The 18,145-nt window shown below is 38.7% G+C and overlaps 1 protein-coding gene across 1 annotated transcript in view; it reads right to left on the bottom strand.

Annotated features, from left to right (window-relative positions):
- Positions 1–18,145, bottom strand: part of dmxl2 (Dmx-like 2) — a 103,091-nt gene that overhangs the window by 41,701 nt on the left and 43,245 nt on the right. Inside the window, 10 exon segments of the mRNA XM_030130945.1 lie at positions 544–709; positions 800–897; positions 2,187–2,356; positions 6,690–6,800; positions 7,910–8,045; positions 8,839–8,958; positions 11,067–11,396; positions 13,075–13,720; positions 16,708–16,874; positions 17,807–18,093. Of these exon segments, the coding sequence (XP_029986805.1) occupies positions 544–709; positions 800–897; positions 2,187–2,356; positions 6,690–6,800; positions 7,910–8,045; positions 8,839–8,958; positions 11,067–11,396; positions 13,075–13,720; positions 16,708–16,874; positions 17,807–18,093 (2,231 nt within the window).

Here is an 18,145-nt window from a genome sequence, read left to right on the forward strand (position 1 = left end):
ATTTTGCAATATAGCATTAGATCCTGTTGGGATCAAATAAAAATGTGTTTAGGATTTGTGCAGATTTCTGGTGTAATTCAATTCTTCAAGGAAATAATCATGTTTAAAAAAGAAACAAAAAAAAATTGCCTTTTTAACAGTATCATGATATATTGTGATATATCGTATCGTGATCCTAGTATTGTGATTTTGTATCGTATCACCAGATTCTTGCCGATACACAGCCCTATTAGTTATCTGCAGTAGAACGACCGTGAACGTATGCTCCAACACATTTGGCTCAGTTTGTCCCAGTAGAGTTAGCACACATGAACATACAGTTTCAGATCCTGTTCAAATGTTCATATTCTATTAGTTCACAACTGACATCAAAACAGTATTTTAGTTCAATCCCAACAAAAGAAAAAACATTATTGAATAAAAGAGTGCTAAAGAATAACAAATAAAATATGAAGAAAAACAAATCTCCACAATATCAGACTGAAACAGGACTGAGGCTGAAACAGGACTGAGGCTGTGCTTGTGAATGTGTGACGTCCAAACCTCGATGGCGTCTTTCAGGGATCCGGCCAGCAGGAAGAAGGCGGCGGACTGCTCGAAGCGCTGTTTTCCCAGAAGGGAGAAGGCGTTTTTCAGAGCGGCTTTCCTCCAGCGGTCTTCAGTGAAGTTGTTCTTGAAGAACTGAGTCATCTTTTCATCATGTTGAGACCTGGGAGGGAAAAAAACGCCAGTTAAACGAACAGGTCCACCATGCTTTAACGAAGTCCAACTGCTAATGGTGACAGCGGTGTCCTCTGACCTGAAGAGTCCCCACAGAACGGCCTTTTTCTTCATGGCCAGGTAGAACAGAGCAGCGTCTAAGGGGTCGCTGTGTCGCTGGAACGCCGCTTTACCCAACTGATCACACAACAGAAAAGAGCGGTTTAACATTTATTTACAACCGAATCTGATAGATTTAAAAAGTGATAAAAGGACCAGATCCAGACAAAGTCAACAGCAGTGTCATACATTAAAGATTCAAATATCATTTATCAAATAGGCTCATTTTTTAGCTTCAGAACTTTAATTTATGGAACTGTTTACAACATTTCAGTATCACTGGTAGAAAAAAAGATATAAAAAATATAATCAATATAAAATTAAACTTAAAAAGGAGTAAAATATGTAAATGCACTATTAACTATAATAATAATATATAGTCAGACTCACATATGTAAATGCAATATTAACTTTAATAATAATATTTGTTCAGACTCATATATGTAAATGCACTGTTAACTTTAATAATATTTGTTCAGACTCATATATGTAAATGCACTATTAACTATAATAATATTTGTTCAGACTCATATATGTAAATGCACTATAAACTTTAATAATAATACCTGTTCACTCATATATGTAAATGCACTATTAACTATAATAATATTTGCTCAGACTCATATACGTAAATGCACTGTTAACTATAATAATAATATTCGTTCAGACTCATATATGTAAATGCACTGTTAATTTTAATAATAATATTTGTTCAGATTCATCTATGTAAATGAACTATTAACTATAATAATATTTGTTCAGACTCATATATGTAAATGCACTATTAACTATAATAATAATAATTCGTTCAGACTCATATATGTAAATGCACTATTAACTATAATAATAATAATATTCGTTCAGACTCATATATGTAAATGCACTGTTAACTTTAATAATAATATTTGTTCAGACTCATATATGTAAATGCACTATTAACTATAATAATAATAATATTCGTTCAGACTCATACATGTAAATGCACTGTTAACTTTAATAATAATATTTGTTCAGACTCATATATGTAAATGCACTATTAACTATAATAATAATATCTGCTGTCATTATTTATAGTTATATTATTGTAATGGTTCACTTCAGATCAGATTAGTCTGACTGTGAACTAATTCCTGGTTTATACAGTTTGACCTTAAGTATCAAAGCAAGTTTGTACGTTATTTTCAAATAAACTAGATTTTCAAAGTTCTCCTAAACCATACGGACATGAACACATGTGTGTCTCATATATAAGTGTCTCCATCCCAGTAAATGCACTGGTATTTCAACAGCAGGTCATCATTTATCTTTGAAACCTCTCGTCTGACAGGTTCTCTTTTTTATTATTATTAACCCTTTTATTTCCATACCTTCTCCACCATTTTGCGCAGAGTGTTGATGTTGCGGATCCACCAGCCCACTCCCACCGCTCTAAGCTCGGACCATTGGGGGTCTCCTCTCTGCATGGCTGGGATCATGTTCAGCAGTTCTTCTTCAGCCTCTGAGTGGAAGGCCCAGGCGAAGTGGCAGGTGGACAGACCTGACGGAAGACGTGGACATGAGCGGGACACAGGTGGACATCAGTATGGACAGAACGCAGGTGGACGTCAGTATGGACAGGACACAGGTGAAAGTCAGTATGGACAAGACACAGGTGAAAGTCAGTATGGACAAGACACAGGTGGACATCAGTATGGACAGGACACAGGTGGACGTCAGTATGGACAAGACACAGGTGGACATCAGTATGGACAGGACACAGGTGGACATCAGTATGGACAGGACACAGGTGGACGTCAGTATGGACAAGACACAGGTGGACATCAGTATGGACAGGACACAGGTGGACATCAGTATGGACAAGACACAGGTGGACATCAGTATGGACAAGACACAGGTGGACATCAGTATGGACAGGACACAAATGGACGTCAGTGTGGACACCAGACGCACTGGACCACCTTCTAACACCAGTGGACTGGGATTAGAGCTGATATGATTGAAAACTATGACCGTTATAATAATCATTTGATTTATTACTGAGTATGTGTGATTACTGCATTAGAATGTCGTACACATATACTTCTGCTGTCTTCAGGGTTTTCATTGTGTTGAATAATGATAAGAACTCACATTGGACTAAACTGATTCAATATAAATAGAATCCTCCAATATAATGCACGTTCTGGCCCCGCCCCGTGTCCCATCAATGTGTGATCGTTGTGTGGTCATTGTGTGATCGATGTTGCAGCACAGGAGGGCGTTTGTAAGGGTCTTCCTCAGCCTTCACAGGCCTGCTTGCCACCAAACTCGCCAAATGAATAGAAACATTACCTGACTATCTACTAGGCACAATTTTATGTCCGTATTCAAATGTTGTAAGGTATTCTGGGCAATTTTATCCGTCCTAGCTCGCTCAGCCAGGCATTAGAGATGTGACGTTCGCAGACGAGTTGAGTCTTTTGAACAGCTCTTTTCAGTGAACGATAACCGATTCGTTGTGAGCCGTTCATTTACAAGCCGTTCTTACATTCAAATTACCCACACTGCCCTCATGCTTCAGCTGTGTGTCCATGAGTCTGAGTTGTCCACGCTGCTTTCACCTGAACCACTAATGACATCTACGAGTTTGAGTTGTCCGCAGCACACCCCATTCACTTGAACGCAGCTATGTGCGCAGCTAATTTTGGGAAGGAGTTATCAGCTAATTTGGGGGAGGAGTTATCAGTGAGTCCGACTTACTGGACTGAAGACATTTACTGCTGTATCAGGGAGGACCAACTGAAAAAAGTGGAGATGTGGGATTAACTGGAGGAGCATCGTCTTCCTATAAATGCAGATATGCACTTATGTGGTGGAAAAGCCAGGCCCCGGTGGACCCCAGCCTCACTACAGTTATGGTATTCAGTACCTGTCTACTGTTCTACTCTATGCAACGGGCTGTGAAACACACTCAAAAATCTGTTTCCTTTTACATATTTGAAGGTTTTTCAAAAAAGTAACGCAATAATTACTTTCCCTGGTAACTAATTACATTTATGAAGGAGTAATTCTGTTACTAATTCAATTACTTTTTTTTGGAAAAGTAATTAGTAACTATAACTAATTACTTTTTAGAAGTTATTTGCCCAACACTGGTGGTTATGCTGCCGTTCATGACATTTCTACTGCTACCAGACCATGCTACAATTGCCACGTTTCCACTACGTGGCATCGGCTCGGCTCGACTCAACTCGACTTCACTCGACTCTGCCTTTTTGCATTTCCATTACAAAAAAAGGACCTGGAATCTGGTGCCCAGTATTAGTTTTTGGTATCACCTCCGCCGAGGTTCCAGGACTGGGGACCAAATACTAAAAGTTGACGTGTAAACACTGCAGACCACTGATTGGTCAGAGTCGTCTCTGTGACCTGCCCTTTTACAAAAAACAGATGCGGAAGTTTACAATAAATATGTCGGTAGGTTAATCCACATGATGACAGTCTGTAAAACTACACCACGGTTTGTCGAGCAGATTCAGACGTAAAAATTCAGCGTGAGTTTGGCGAGAGAACACGCAACGAGCGAGTTTATCAGCAACTCTGAGCAGACGACACGGAAGTAACGCGCTACATCGCTATGACGACCAGGTACTGTAAAGTGGGTAGTATCCTGTAATGGACATGGTCTCCAGGAATAGACCTGGTACCAGAGTCGAGTCGAGCCGAGCCGAGTCGAGCCGAGCCGGTTCCACATAGTGGAAACACGGCAAAAGTGAAGGCTGCAGTTCACTACCGCTGTATAATTTAATCATGCCTGACAGGCCAAACAAATACATGCTCTTCCCTTCATGCCTCGCATGTTGGCTCAAATTATTAACTGCATGCATGATTAAATGGTAGTTTACAAATGGATAGTGGTGGCAGAAAAGTTCTACTTATCATGCTATCGCACTATGGCACCACGGGTACAATGCTGCTAGTAAACACTAAAACCTAAAACAGGTCAACAGGTGTGTTTTCATCATGATGTGTCTTTTACGTCATTATTATCTTCTGTCATTTCTGTCCTTTTGGTCTGTTTGACTGGCACTGACATTGAGCTTAATTATTAATTAATCATTTAAAATTGTATTCATTCATTCATTTTCTGAACTCGCTTTAAACTCACTAGGGTCAAGGGGGTGGAGCCTATCCCATCTACTGATGGAGGTGAAGGTGGGGTTCACCCTGGACTTGTGACCAGTTCATCACAGGACTGAACATATGGAGACAAACAATCACCCTCACATTCACACCTATGGGTGATTTAGATTAACCAATTAACCTATCAGTGCATGTGTTTGGATGGTGGGAGGAGCCAGAGAACCCAGAGAGAACCCACGCAGACACGGGGAGAACATGTAAACTCCACACAGAAAGGTCCCACCCCCATCAACTGGTGCTGGAATGGAACCCAGGACCTTATGTCTGTCGGCTTTAAAATTTTATTTTTCATTCCTTATGTATATAAATATTTGTATAAATACCAAATTGAATATTTTCTCTTATATCCACTGGGGTCCTACAGGTTTCTACATATGATTTCCTGTCCAAACACTACCCAGGGGTGTCTTGACATACAGGCCTGACTGGATATAAACCTTTTACATTTTAAAGACAGAGGTGGTGGTTTTTGGTGGCAACGATGCAGACGTGCTATTTTGCACCTTTGAAAGACACAACCCTTTGTGCACACTGTATATGGATCAGTTTGTCCATTTTTCTGTGTGTGCAATGAGTTTACACACATTTTTATACATGCAAACCAGAGGTTGCGCTAGACATTTTTATTTCCGTCATTTTGACGGACAGGGTCGTAAAAATTCCGTCATAACATATTATTATCTGTCATTTAAAATTTTTATTTTTTAATGATAATGAGATATATTTAATAGTATTTAATGTTCAAAAACATCTCAATGATGCAGCGACTGTAGTTGCTGCTGGCTGATAAACCAACGTGATATCACGACTCGCATAATTATATACGCCACTTTTAATTGGTGTGTTATCTGTAGACATTCTAAGCTTTCCTTGTCTTTGTTCACGCAGTGTCAAATCCCATGCACTGAGGGTTAGAGTTCAGGTTCTGTGAACCAGAGATCTGCGCACAAATTGACATGCCATCAAATAACACATGAAAGGTAGAAAATGCATACATTAACACACCAAATGCCATCAGAACTGGAATATTCCTTGCTTGTCCGTCATCCTTCACTGCATCTGTCCCTCTTTTTTCACCGCATTTATCAATGTCATCCCATTTACTGGGCTTTTTAAAATAACTAAGGAGACTCGGCTGTCTTCACATTTTGCATTAGCAAAGTAGCATCTAATTTTGGCTAAAGTCAGCTAAACAACGAGACAAGACTTGACACTGACTGATTAATATGCACACTGGCACCAACTGGACAGGGGTCTACTACAGGTGGACTAACAGTGAGTCATTTGACTGAAGTACCGCTGTTGTATTCAGTGTAGTTGTGAACAGTGGTGCTGTAGGGTTCTATACAGGTAGGATGCTGTTATGGAATGTTTGATGACTTGTTATGAGAGAGACAGACCAGTGATCCTGCGAACAGGACCTGTTCACAGTGTTGTGTGAAAACTTTCTTTGGTAGATTACCCTTAGTATTTTAATCTGTCAAAATGACGGACGGCTTTATAATTTTCTGTCATTTAAAAAAAAAATCTGTCAATGACGAAATATTTTCGGTTAACGCAACCTCTGGAACAAACCTTTAGTAGATTCAGCCCTTTGAGTCTCTTACATCTCTCAGTGTAGTGTGTTGTGTAGTGTAGTGTAGTGTTGTGTTGCGTAGTGTTGTGTTGTTTAGTGTTGTGGTGTTTACCCTGGTGCAGCAGCTGCATGCGGTAGAGCGGCGGCAGAGAGGTGAGCAGACAGGTGTGCAGACGCATGGCCAGCAGATACCTCAGTCCGCACTCATCTAGAGCCTCTCCGCCTAAACACAAACAACACAACAGTGAACTTTCAGCAGCGTAACAGTCCCCCCCCACCCCCAAACACATGGCTTTATCAGAGCGGCAGTTCAGCAGTGCCCACAGCAAAGCAGCATTCAGAGCATCCGCACGGTTCCACGGTTCATGAACGCGCCTGTCGTCCCTGAACCGCCCCCCCCCTCCCCGTGCTTACTTTAACCCTGGAACAACCTGCTAATGTTGAACGCTCCAAAAGACAAAATAAATGGGAGGGAAAATTTAAGGAAAAAGAGCAAGATAATAATAATAATAATAATAAAAATGCTGTGTCTGTTTATGGAGTACAGTCGAAGCACTGATGTTTACAGTGGAATAAGTGTAGATAAAGTGTATTTAGGAACACACAATCGACCGAATTATCTTTCATGTCTACAACCTTCACTCAGGTTTGAAGCAGAACCGCCTCTAAAAGGGGGAGGGGCTAATTAACTGACAGGAAACTACAGACACCATCACAGGTGGACGTTACCGTGGTGATGGCATCCTTATCTCTGGGTCAGTGTTCCTCTAGCTGGTGTCTTTGAACATTACTTACTTTTTTTGAAAACTGAAGACGACCTGTGTTTGCAACCGCCCTTTTAACTTTTGTTTTTCATGCTTTTTGTCGTCCGTCAACACCTGATTCCTTCATACCTTCATTTACATTTGGTGTTTTCTGTCATTACTGAAGAACATTTGAGGTTATTTGATTAAAAACTGCTTCCCTTTTCATATATTTCATCCATTCCAGCATTTTCCCCAGTGGTGGAAGACAAACAAAGGTACATTTTTTAATAAAAACACCAAAGGTTCCCACATATTTTCACCGACCAAATGTATTTAACTTTTCATGAGTTTTCATGAACTACTGATATGATTTCTTTGACTGAAGAGAATGTAAAAGCAACTGTTTTAAGTTTATACCTTGTATTCATTTTAATATATTTACTTCTACTGTTTATAAAAACTATTAGCCTGATAAACTATTTTTCTAAGGATTGTAATATTATAGAGTCCCGGTGGACCCACCCAGGGCCTCCAGTCCTACGTCCACATACCTGTGTACTGTTTATCTGCACAGCTGTTCACGTACCTGTGTACTGTTTATCTGCAGAGCTGTTCACTTCAGCGCTGGTGGTCGCTACTGTATCGGCCAGAGCCACCAGAAACATCTGTTCCAGCCTGGTGAGACCTGGGAGACTGGAGTGCATGAGGTGACTGGACAAAACCTGGACACACACACACACACATGGAGGAGGACAGGGGACTCAAACCATCCACTGCATGGATTCATTTCCTTACAATTATGTCTCTGTACTAAAACAAAAACAATAAAATCACCTGACTGACATGAATTCTGTGCACAAATGAACACCATGACACATCTGTGTTGATTATACATGAATAATACTGTACAGCCTGAATAGGGCTGTAAGAAAATATGGGTTCTGCAATATATTGCGTTATTTCATTTCACAATACTGTATCGATATTAAAAAGTACTGTATCGATATTTTGAGGTATTTATTCAAATGCAGATATTGTGGAGGTTCATTTTGGTTTTTTCTTTTTTGATTATATCTTATTTATTATTATTTAACACTCTTTTATTAATGTTAGTTCCTTTGTAGGGATTGAACTAAAATACTGTTCTGATGTTAGTTCTGAACTAATAGAATATGAACATTTGAACAGGATCTTAAACTGTAATGTCTGTAAAACAGAACTTGAGTTTGAACACAGGAACATTTTGTGATATAACATTAGATCCTTTTGGGAACAAATAAAAATGTGTTTAGTATTTGTACAGATTTCTGGTGTAATTCAATTCTTCATGGAAATAATCATTTTTCAAAAAGAAACAAACAGAAAATTGCCTTTTTAACAGTATCATGATATATCGTGATATATCATATCGTGATCCTAGTATTGTGATTTGTATTGTATCGCCAGATTCTTGTCGATACACAGCCCTAAGCCTGAACATATGAAACTGTTCTATATCCTTTATTAAACACTCACCTGAGCATGTTCTGGTCCAAAGTAGGTGGGTCCGTACTGAGACAGGTTAATTACTCTGGACTTTTTCTCTGGTTTGTCTGTGGCAAAGTTCACAAAGTCGTCTGTGGTGACGGTTGGCGTCTGGAAGGAAGACGGAAGAAGAAGAAACATGTTCAGGTATCTGTGGTCTGAAAAGTCAGATTCATCTAAAACTACCTGGTACAGATGCACCTGGGCTGAAACTGATGAGTACAACCACACCTACGGTCTGGTGGGTTTTATTTCCTAACCCCAGGGGTCTCATATGTACACTAGTGTGTTGACCCGTGTGGATGCACAGGTTCTACATGTGGTCGTTTTTACGCTGTTGTGTATTAGTGCATGTTGTACCACATTTGTCCAACAGTCACCGGGTTTTTGTACCTCTGCCAAGGAGGTTATATTTTCATCAGGGTTTATTAACTCTTCCAGGAGGTACTGTGATCACTTTGCTTAGTGTCTTTGTTTGTGTGTTTGTTAGCCACTTTACAGGGAAACTATTCCAACCATCTTTACCAAATTGTACCCACAGATAGGCCTAGGCCCTGGGACCAACCCATTAAATTTTGGGCCAAGTAGGCCAAAGTTCAAGGTCACAGCAAGGTCACAAAATCTACAATTTTCCTATCTCTCATCATTAAGCAATTTTCCAAAATTCATAAAAAATTCAAAACGACTCCGATTAGCCTCCAATCTGATCCACCCGTAGCTTATAACAATATCTTATATTATAACAATATCATTTACCACACATTTTTCATTAGAACTCAACAAATATTGATTGGAATTGAATATAATTTGACATACACATGACTGGTACCAAGCTTCAACTTTTTCTGCTGTATGGAACAACCTTGAAACTGTTGAATTTAAAAAGAAATAGTCGATCCACACATGCACACCGTTTGGGGTGCTCAGCGGAGGTTTGTGTTCTCTGAACACTTGTGTTTTCATTGGGGTTTGTTTGTTTGTTTGTTTGTTAGCAAGATAACTCAAAAAGTTATGGAAGGATTTTGATGAAATTATTTATAGGTCATTATTTACAGGTTATTCTGGTATTATTTTACTGGTCCAGCCCACTGGAGATCAAATGGGTCTGAATGTGGAACCTGAAAGTAAATGAGTTTGAGAGCCCTGGTCTAATCTGTGCTGTTCAGTGACATCTGTGGTTGGATGGAAACAGACGTGAAGCTCATTGTAAAATAAAACCACCTGTGGATCAACTGCGGTCAATTTAGATGAACATCATCATTTAATGGCCTGACAATTATTTTAATCCACAAATTTTTATTTTTTCACTCCTTCGCCCTCTACCCACCCGCATTTCCTTTAATTTCGTTAAATTTAAAAGTCTTCTCTTTTTTTTTTTTAATCCGTCCCACATGTTTTTGTGGGTTACCTGACCTTTTTTTTTTTTTTTTTTAAGGGGGGGGGGGGGCGGGGGGGTTACCTGGGTTTTCTGACCTGATTCAAGACTCTGCTCCCAAGTCATGCTATGTTTCTTCTTCTTCATTTTTGTTAGATCACGTTTGATCACGCAAGATTTCTGGCTTGGACTAGATTCTAGATCGGTGGTGGGACAGAGTCGTTGTGTGTGTGTTGTGTTCAGATTATTGGAGCACAAAACACACAGTACCATCAAAACTGTTCAATGCCTGATTTTTTGTCTTCATATGTGGAGTCTGGAACAGGTAAAAAATCTCTTCAGATTGAGAAAATCCTTAGGTGTGTACCCCGCCTTACTTACATTTACATTTATGCATTTGGCAGACGCTTTTTTCCAAAGCGACTAACGGGAAAAACTAAAAATGAAAGAAAAATACAAGAATAGATTAAAAATAATGGACGTTTCTGTGTCTGGTACATGTTTGTCCGTCGCGTGTGTCCGATCGATGTCCCGATGTTGCAGCACGGGAGGGCGTATGGGTGCAATGCCGCTGTTGCACCACGTGAGGGCGCTATCATACAATGGCACCATGGGTACAATGCCGCTAGTAGATTAAAATCATAAAACAGCTGTACAATTAAAACAGTGTCGTACAGAAAAATAAAAATCTAAATAATAAACTAAAATACAAGAATAGATTAAAATACATAAAAGCAGCTGTACACTTAAAACAGTGAAATAAAAATACCAAGTAAAACCAACAGAATAGACATGGTACTACATTTAATACATTTACTTGTTGACACTACTTGGTTGTTCTCACCTGAAACAGGTCGGCGTACTGGTCGTCGGTGGACTTCTGTGGCCCCTCCCCGTCCGCTGCTTTGCTCCCTTTGCCCGCCTCCTCTGCTCCTTTATAGGACGTGTCCAGGTCAGCCAGCAACAGCGCGTACAGCGGCAGCGGAGGGATGGAGTTGATCTCAGTGTAATCACGGCCGCCTTCACGACCAGCTACTATCGTGTCCTTCGCCGTGCTGCCGGTCACGCTGATGGTCCTAGACAGGTGTCTCCTGGCTCCGCCTTCACCTGCTTCCACATCTCTCACCACGGCAACTTCACCAGCGATGCACTTGACCAGGTGAGCGAGGATGGCCTGATGGAACACCAGAGGGTTCAACACTGTTCGGCACTTCATCGGCTACATTTAGGTGAGCGCTGACTGAACAATGATGCTCATGACCTATGTTTTTATTACATGATTGGATTATTTAAATTTAATTAAGTTAACCCCTTCATGAATGAACTACAAAAAAAGTGTCTCGATTTTTTTTAAAATTGATTTTATTTCTCAAAATTAGGCTAAAGTTGAAATACATTTTCATTTTTTTTTAACCCTTTCATGCATGAATTATGAAAAAAGTATCTAGATTGTTTTTTGATTAATTTTAATTCTCAAAATTAGGCTAAAGTTGAAATGCATTTTGAATTTCTTTAAGAAATATACTTTTATTAAGAAGATATTTAACCTTCTGAGACCCAGGAAAGTACAAGTTTGGGCTTTTTAAAAAATCAAATAATTGCCTATATTGGAAACATCATGATGCAATAGTTTTTTCAGATACATTTTTTAGAATTTTTATGGAATGTCCTTGTGCAGCGGACAGTTTTTGGTTTTTTGTTTTATTTTTTTGCTTTGTATAAATCTGTGAAACTCTTGTCCATAACTGTCCATGTGGACAGTTAAACCCATATCTGGGTCTGAGGAGGTTAACTTTATCACAGATCAGTCCCAATTCTAAAAGTAAGATGATCCTTTTTTCCTTGTATTGCTCAAGGTCTATACAGACTGCCCCCATATGGTTTGGAGAATATTGCCTTTAGAACCCTTTGGAAAGTGAGTTAAACTGTGTGCCCACAAACGTGAATGTCATGCATGAAAGGATTAAAAAACAATATGGTTTTATTAAGAAGATATTAAACCTCCTCAGACCCAGGAAAATACAAGTTTGGGCTTTTTTTTTTTTTTATTAAATAATTGCTGATATTGGAAATATCATGATGCAACAGTTTTTTCAGATGCTTTTTTTTTCAATAGAATGTCCTTTACAGTGGACAGTTTAGTTTAGTTTGTTTTTGTCTAAATCTGTGAACCTCTTGTCCAGTTGTGGACAGTAAACCCATGTGTGGGTCTGAGGAGGTTCACTGGAGCAGATCCCAGATCAGTCCACATTCTAAACTAACATGATCCTTTAGTTCACTGTCTGTCTGAGGGTCTGTACAGACTGAACCCAAGTGGTCTGGACTATAGTACCTTTAGAACCCTTTGGAAAGGGAGTTCAACTACACTACAAACAAGAAAAGCACTTGGAGAGTGCAGACCTCTGCCAAGACAGATCTGTACCAAATTTAATCACTTCTTCCTTGTGCCAGTATCAACATTTCCTGAAAATGTCCTGAAAATCCGTCCATAACTTTTTGAGTTATCTTGCTAACAAACAAACAAACAAACAAACAAACATGCAAACACACAAAGCAAAGCGATCACAATACCTCCTGGCGGAGGTAACAAAAAGTTAAGGATATTTTTAATTTTGGGGCAATTTTTTTCAGTTAGGATTGTTGCACAGCACTTTTTACTTTTTTGTGTGTCAATTAAAAGATTTTTTTGATGACCAAACATAATTTTATTTAAAAATGGCAAAAACGTCAATAAAAAAAAAAAAAAAATCCTTAACTTTTTGTTTGTAGTGTATGCGTCCACATGTGGATGTCATGCATGACAGGTTAATAAATCTGAGTCTGAACCTGAATCTAAACATGAGCAGACTCACCTTGGCCCGGCGGACCTTCCCCAGGTCCATGAGCTCCAGCAGCTGCGTAGGATGGTACTGTGGGAGGGTCGGTGACAGGGAGTGGGCGGCCTCAAACAGACCCCCTTCCTGAAGTCCCGCAGGAGCTCGGAGGGCCTCGTCCGGGGCTGTGGTGCCTTCAAAGACGCTCTTAGACCGGGCTCTCCCTTCGAACACCGAGGAGCCACTCTGACCTCCTGCTATGTCCGCCGACGACAGATTCCCTTCTTCTCCTTCGCCCAGCGTCTTGTCCTGACGCCACTGGGCGTACACGTGCATCTCACAGTCCATGCCCACCACCAGGATGCCGTCCCTCACCCAGGACAGAGACACGGGCAGGGAGGGGGTGCCGTCCACTGAGGACAGGAGGTAGATGGAGCGCAGCAGGATCCAGCGGGAGCGAATGCCCTGTTTGATGCTCCCTCCAAGGGGGAGGGCGATGACGGGGACCCCGTCTTTGCTGCTCGTCTGTTCATTGACCATCCCAGAGATTCGTCCGTACATGAGGATGTTGGAGCCAACACCCACGGTCAGGATGTGAGAGCCGTCCTCTTTGGACAGCCAGTCCAGGTGGACATAGTGCTTGATGTTAGGGGAGCTGTGGTCCCTGGTCATGTACAGGTCCGACCTGCAAACACACACACACAAACACTTTAGAGCAGTCAACAGGTGGGCGTGTATGGGCAAGAATCTGGAGATACGATAGGAATCACAATACTACAATATATTGCCATATTTCACTTCACGATACTGTATTAATATTAAAAAGTACTGTATCAATATTTTTAGGTATTTATTCAAATGCAGATATTGTGGAGGTTCATTTTTAGTTTTTGTTTATATCTTATTTATTTTTATTTCACACTCTTATATTAATAATGTTCGTTCCTTTGTTGGGATTGAACTAAAATAATGTTCTGATGTTAGTTCTGAACTAATAGAATATGTAATATAATTTGAACAGGATCTTAAACTGCAATGTCTGTAAAACAGAATTTCAGTTTGAACACAGGAACATTTTGTGATATAGCGTTAGATCCTGTTGGGATCAAATAAAAATGTGTTTAGTATTTGTGCAGATTTCTGGTGTAATTCAATTCTTCAAGGAAATAATCATTAAAAGAAAAGAAACAAACAAAAATTGCCGTGTTAACAGTATTGTGATATACTGTGATATATCGTATCGTGATCCTAGTATTGTGATTTGTGTTGTATCGCCAGATTCTTGCCGATACACAGTCCTAGATACGATGCATCACTATATATCATGATACTGTTAAAAAGGCAATTTTTTGTTTGTTTCTTTTTTAAATGATTATTTCCTTGAAGAATTACAGCAGAAATCTGCACATATCCTAAACACATTTTTATTTGATCCCAAAAGGATCTAATGTTATATCACAAAATGTTCCTGTGTTCAAACTGATATTCTGTTTTACAGACATTACAGTTAAAGATCCTGGTCAAATGTTCATATTCTATTAGTTCAGAACTAACATCAGAACAGTATTTTAGTTCAATCCCAACAAAGGAACGAACAATATTGAATACAAGCGTGTGAAATAATAATAAATAAAATACAAACAAAAAAGAAAAACAAAAATGAACCTCCACAATATCCGCATTTGAATAAATACCTAAAAATATCGATACAATACCTTTTAATATGGATACAGTATTGTGAAATGAATATCGCGATATATTGCAGAACTGATATTTTCTTACAGCCCTATACTCAACTGGTGGCTCCACACCCAGAAGTGGGTCTCAAACCCATGTTCAGTGGGTCTGGACCTTTGTCTGGACAAAAATAATGTTAATAAACCAGTCTGTGTTTAATTACCCCACCCCCAAAGGGGAGGCAAGAGGTATTGTTTTTGGTTTATTTGTTTGTTTGTTTGTTTACACTCCAGCAGCAAAACTATCGGTTGAATTCAGACCTAATTGTGTTTATAGATTAACACTGACCCAGAGAAGATGAGGTTACATTTTGGGAGAAGTAAGTCAAAGTTCAAATTTTTTAATTAATTTTTAAATCTTTTTTTTCCCTTTTACTTATAATGGTTGAAATGTGTTCATGCTGATATCACACACACACAAACAGATGATGACATCAGCTGGATGGATGCCACAATACACGACAATACATGCCAGGGGTGGGGCTTGTCGTGTCTTGAACCACTTATTTTTGATGGATCTGAGGCCCGTCCATTCACACTGTCCAACAGTAGGGGGCGGTAATGCACTGTGATGATAATTAACACCAGACATTTCACAGAATAAAAGAAGAACTAAAGTTTCTGCTCATGTGATATTTAAACTCAGGTCTGACACAAGGTTCTAATAGTTTTGGATTTTTCATTATAGTTCAGTTTTATCTAGTTTTGACTTTTTTTCTCTAATTCAGTTCGTTTTAATTCGTTTTTACAGCAGGTTTGCTAGTTTTTATTAGTTTTCATTTTTTTCTAAATGCTTAGTTTTAGTTTAGTTTTATTGTATCTTTTCTCTTCTCCGTCGTATTCAAATAAATCCCAGACAGGACTCTGCTGCTTTAGTCTCCATGTTTCCAGGTAGAGTGGGGACCAGAAGACGACTGGAAACCACAAGTGACAGTCCGTCACGTGTCATGGGGTGCCGCTAACTAAAATTGGTAGAGAAAAATAAATCGATTTCGTATCAATCCGACATTGACAAAGATGCAAACGAAGGGAATTTTGTCCATAATTTTTATCCATTTTAGTTAGTTTTGTAAACACACAATACAGTTTTAAGATAGTTATGTTTTTTTTTCTTTAATTATAGTTTTTATTCATTTCAGTTAACGAAAATGCTTTTTACAATTCTAGTTTCATCATTTCGTTAGTTTTTGTTAACAGTAATAACCTTGGTCTGACAGCGACTCCATCAGATCTGGTTTTTCCTCCATTGGACTAAAACCTCAGTGGGTTGAATTCTTCAATAAGTGACTGAATGAACTTTGAATTTTACTGAGTTCACTGTTTTTAGTTTTGGTTCAAATAGAATAGAACAGACTTTATTTGCCATTTGAACAGATACATAACAGTATAGGTACATTGGAATTCTTGTGCATTTCCCTGAGTCACGGACTTAGAAGAAGATATGAATAAAAAAACAGAAACAAAACATAAACACAGCTAAAACATATAAAACAGTTATTGCACAGACAAACACAAAACACATTTGTAAAATAAAGTACTGATCAGAAAAAAGTTGTAACAATAATAATAATAATAATAATAATAATAATAAGAGTGCTGAGGGGTAAAAACAAGTTGTTGTACATTTGAATTAATTAAATGGATCTAATTTAGTGTTAAAGTGAATATTTCTATCTGTGTCATCGCCCCCTGCTGGTCAGTTTGGTTTATCATTAAACTGGTCTGTGTTTTCATTCTGTCATATTCTGGATTATCTCCGGTTCTAAACACAACATCTGTTTATTCAATGCATTTGAGGAGTTGAACTGTTCTTAATGTGGGTCTGGTGTGGTCATAAGGGGTAATAGTGGGTCCAGAACCCAGACCTGTTCAGATCCATTGGTTTAGAGGCTATTACACCAGCAGTGACCAGAGTGTTTGGTTTGGGTGGAAGTACCTGCTGTAGACAAACAGGTTGGAGTCGATGCTGACTCTGGGATCCAGCGGTGACGATCGTCTGGTGAAGTCGTCCAGGAGGAGGGTCTGTTCCAACACCCACTCAGAACCACCGGTGGACTCACACTCATAGATGGACACGTGCATGGAGAAGTCCTGAGCAGAAGTCTGCAGCAAACCCACAAAACAAACACATTCAAATATACTGTATAAAAAAAAAAAAACACCTTTAAATATATATAGATAAAACAAACACCTTCAAATATATATATAAAAAAACAAACACCTTCAAATATATAAAAAAACAAACACATTCAAATATATATGTAAAAAAAAAAACACCCTCAATATATAAAAACACAAACACCTTCAAATATGTATAAAAACAAACACCTTCAACATATAAAAAATTAAAGAGCTTCAAATATAAAAAAAAACCAAACACCTTCAAATATATATCTTAAAAAACACACCTTCAAATATAAAAAACCCCACACACCTTCAAATTTATAAAAAACACCTTCAAATATATGTGTGTATATATATATTTATATATATATATATATATAAATATATATATAAATATATATATATATATATATATATATATATATGTTAGTGTGTATGTATATATATATATATATATATTATATATATATATATATATATATATATATATGAAGAGCTTCAAATATTTATATATATAAAAACAAACACCTTCAAATATATATATTTAAAAAACCCACCTTCAAATATATATATATGTATAAAAAACAAATACCTTCACATTTATAAAAACACACAAACAAAATGCAGATTCTGTGAAGTGAGTCCATCAGTCTCCAACAAAAGAAATTTACAGTAAAGACAGAGCAAAACTGAAACTGAATTCAGGCTTCAGGTGACTGAAACATACATAATAAATAAATCAGGTGATTAATCAACTTAATGTTCTATGTTTTTAGATTAGATAGTAGATTAGTACATATACAGTTTAATAATCAGAATAAAAGTTATAATAAAGTTGTTTGTATGTTTACATACAAACAACACACACACAGCGGGCCTTCCTGTTCTGGAGTCCATCTGTAGCGTCGTACCTGTCCAAGTCGCGGCTGTTTGAACGCCACCGCCAACCTGCCGATGTAGGAGCAGGACACGGCCACCGGGCGTCCCGACACGCTCACAGCGCTGTTGTTGTCCTCCTCCTCGTTCATCAGGACCCAGGGTTCCCAGCGGTAGGTGCGACCGTCCTGCTGGTTGTCGCCGTATCCCTCTTCGCCCTCCACGGCGCAGCGCCAGAAACGAATATGAGAGTCAGAACATGTGGTAACGATGAGGTACGGAGCTAAGCACACTGGGTAGATGGAGGAGGAGCTCAGGTGGCCTGGAAGACAAAGACGAGGGAAGAAGAACAGAATATTTACCACTGACTTCTG

Source organism: Sphaeramia orbicularis, chromosome 3 (genome assembly GCF_902148855.1).
Source record: "Sphaeramia orbicularis chromosome 3, fSphaOr1.1, whole genome shotgun sequence".
Lineage (NCBI taxonomy): Eukaryota > Metazoa > Chordata > Actinopteri > Kurtiformes > Apogonidae > Sphaeramia > Sphaeramia orbicularis.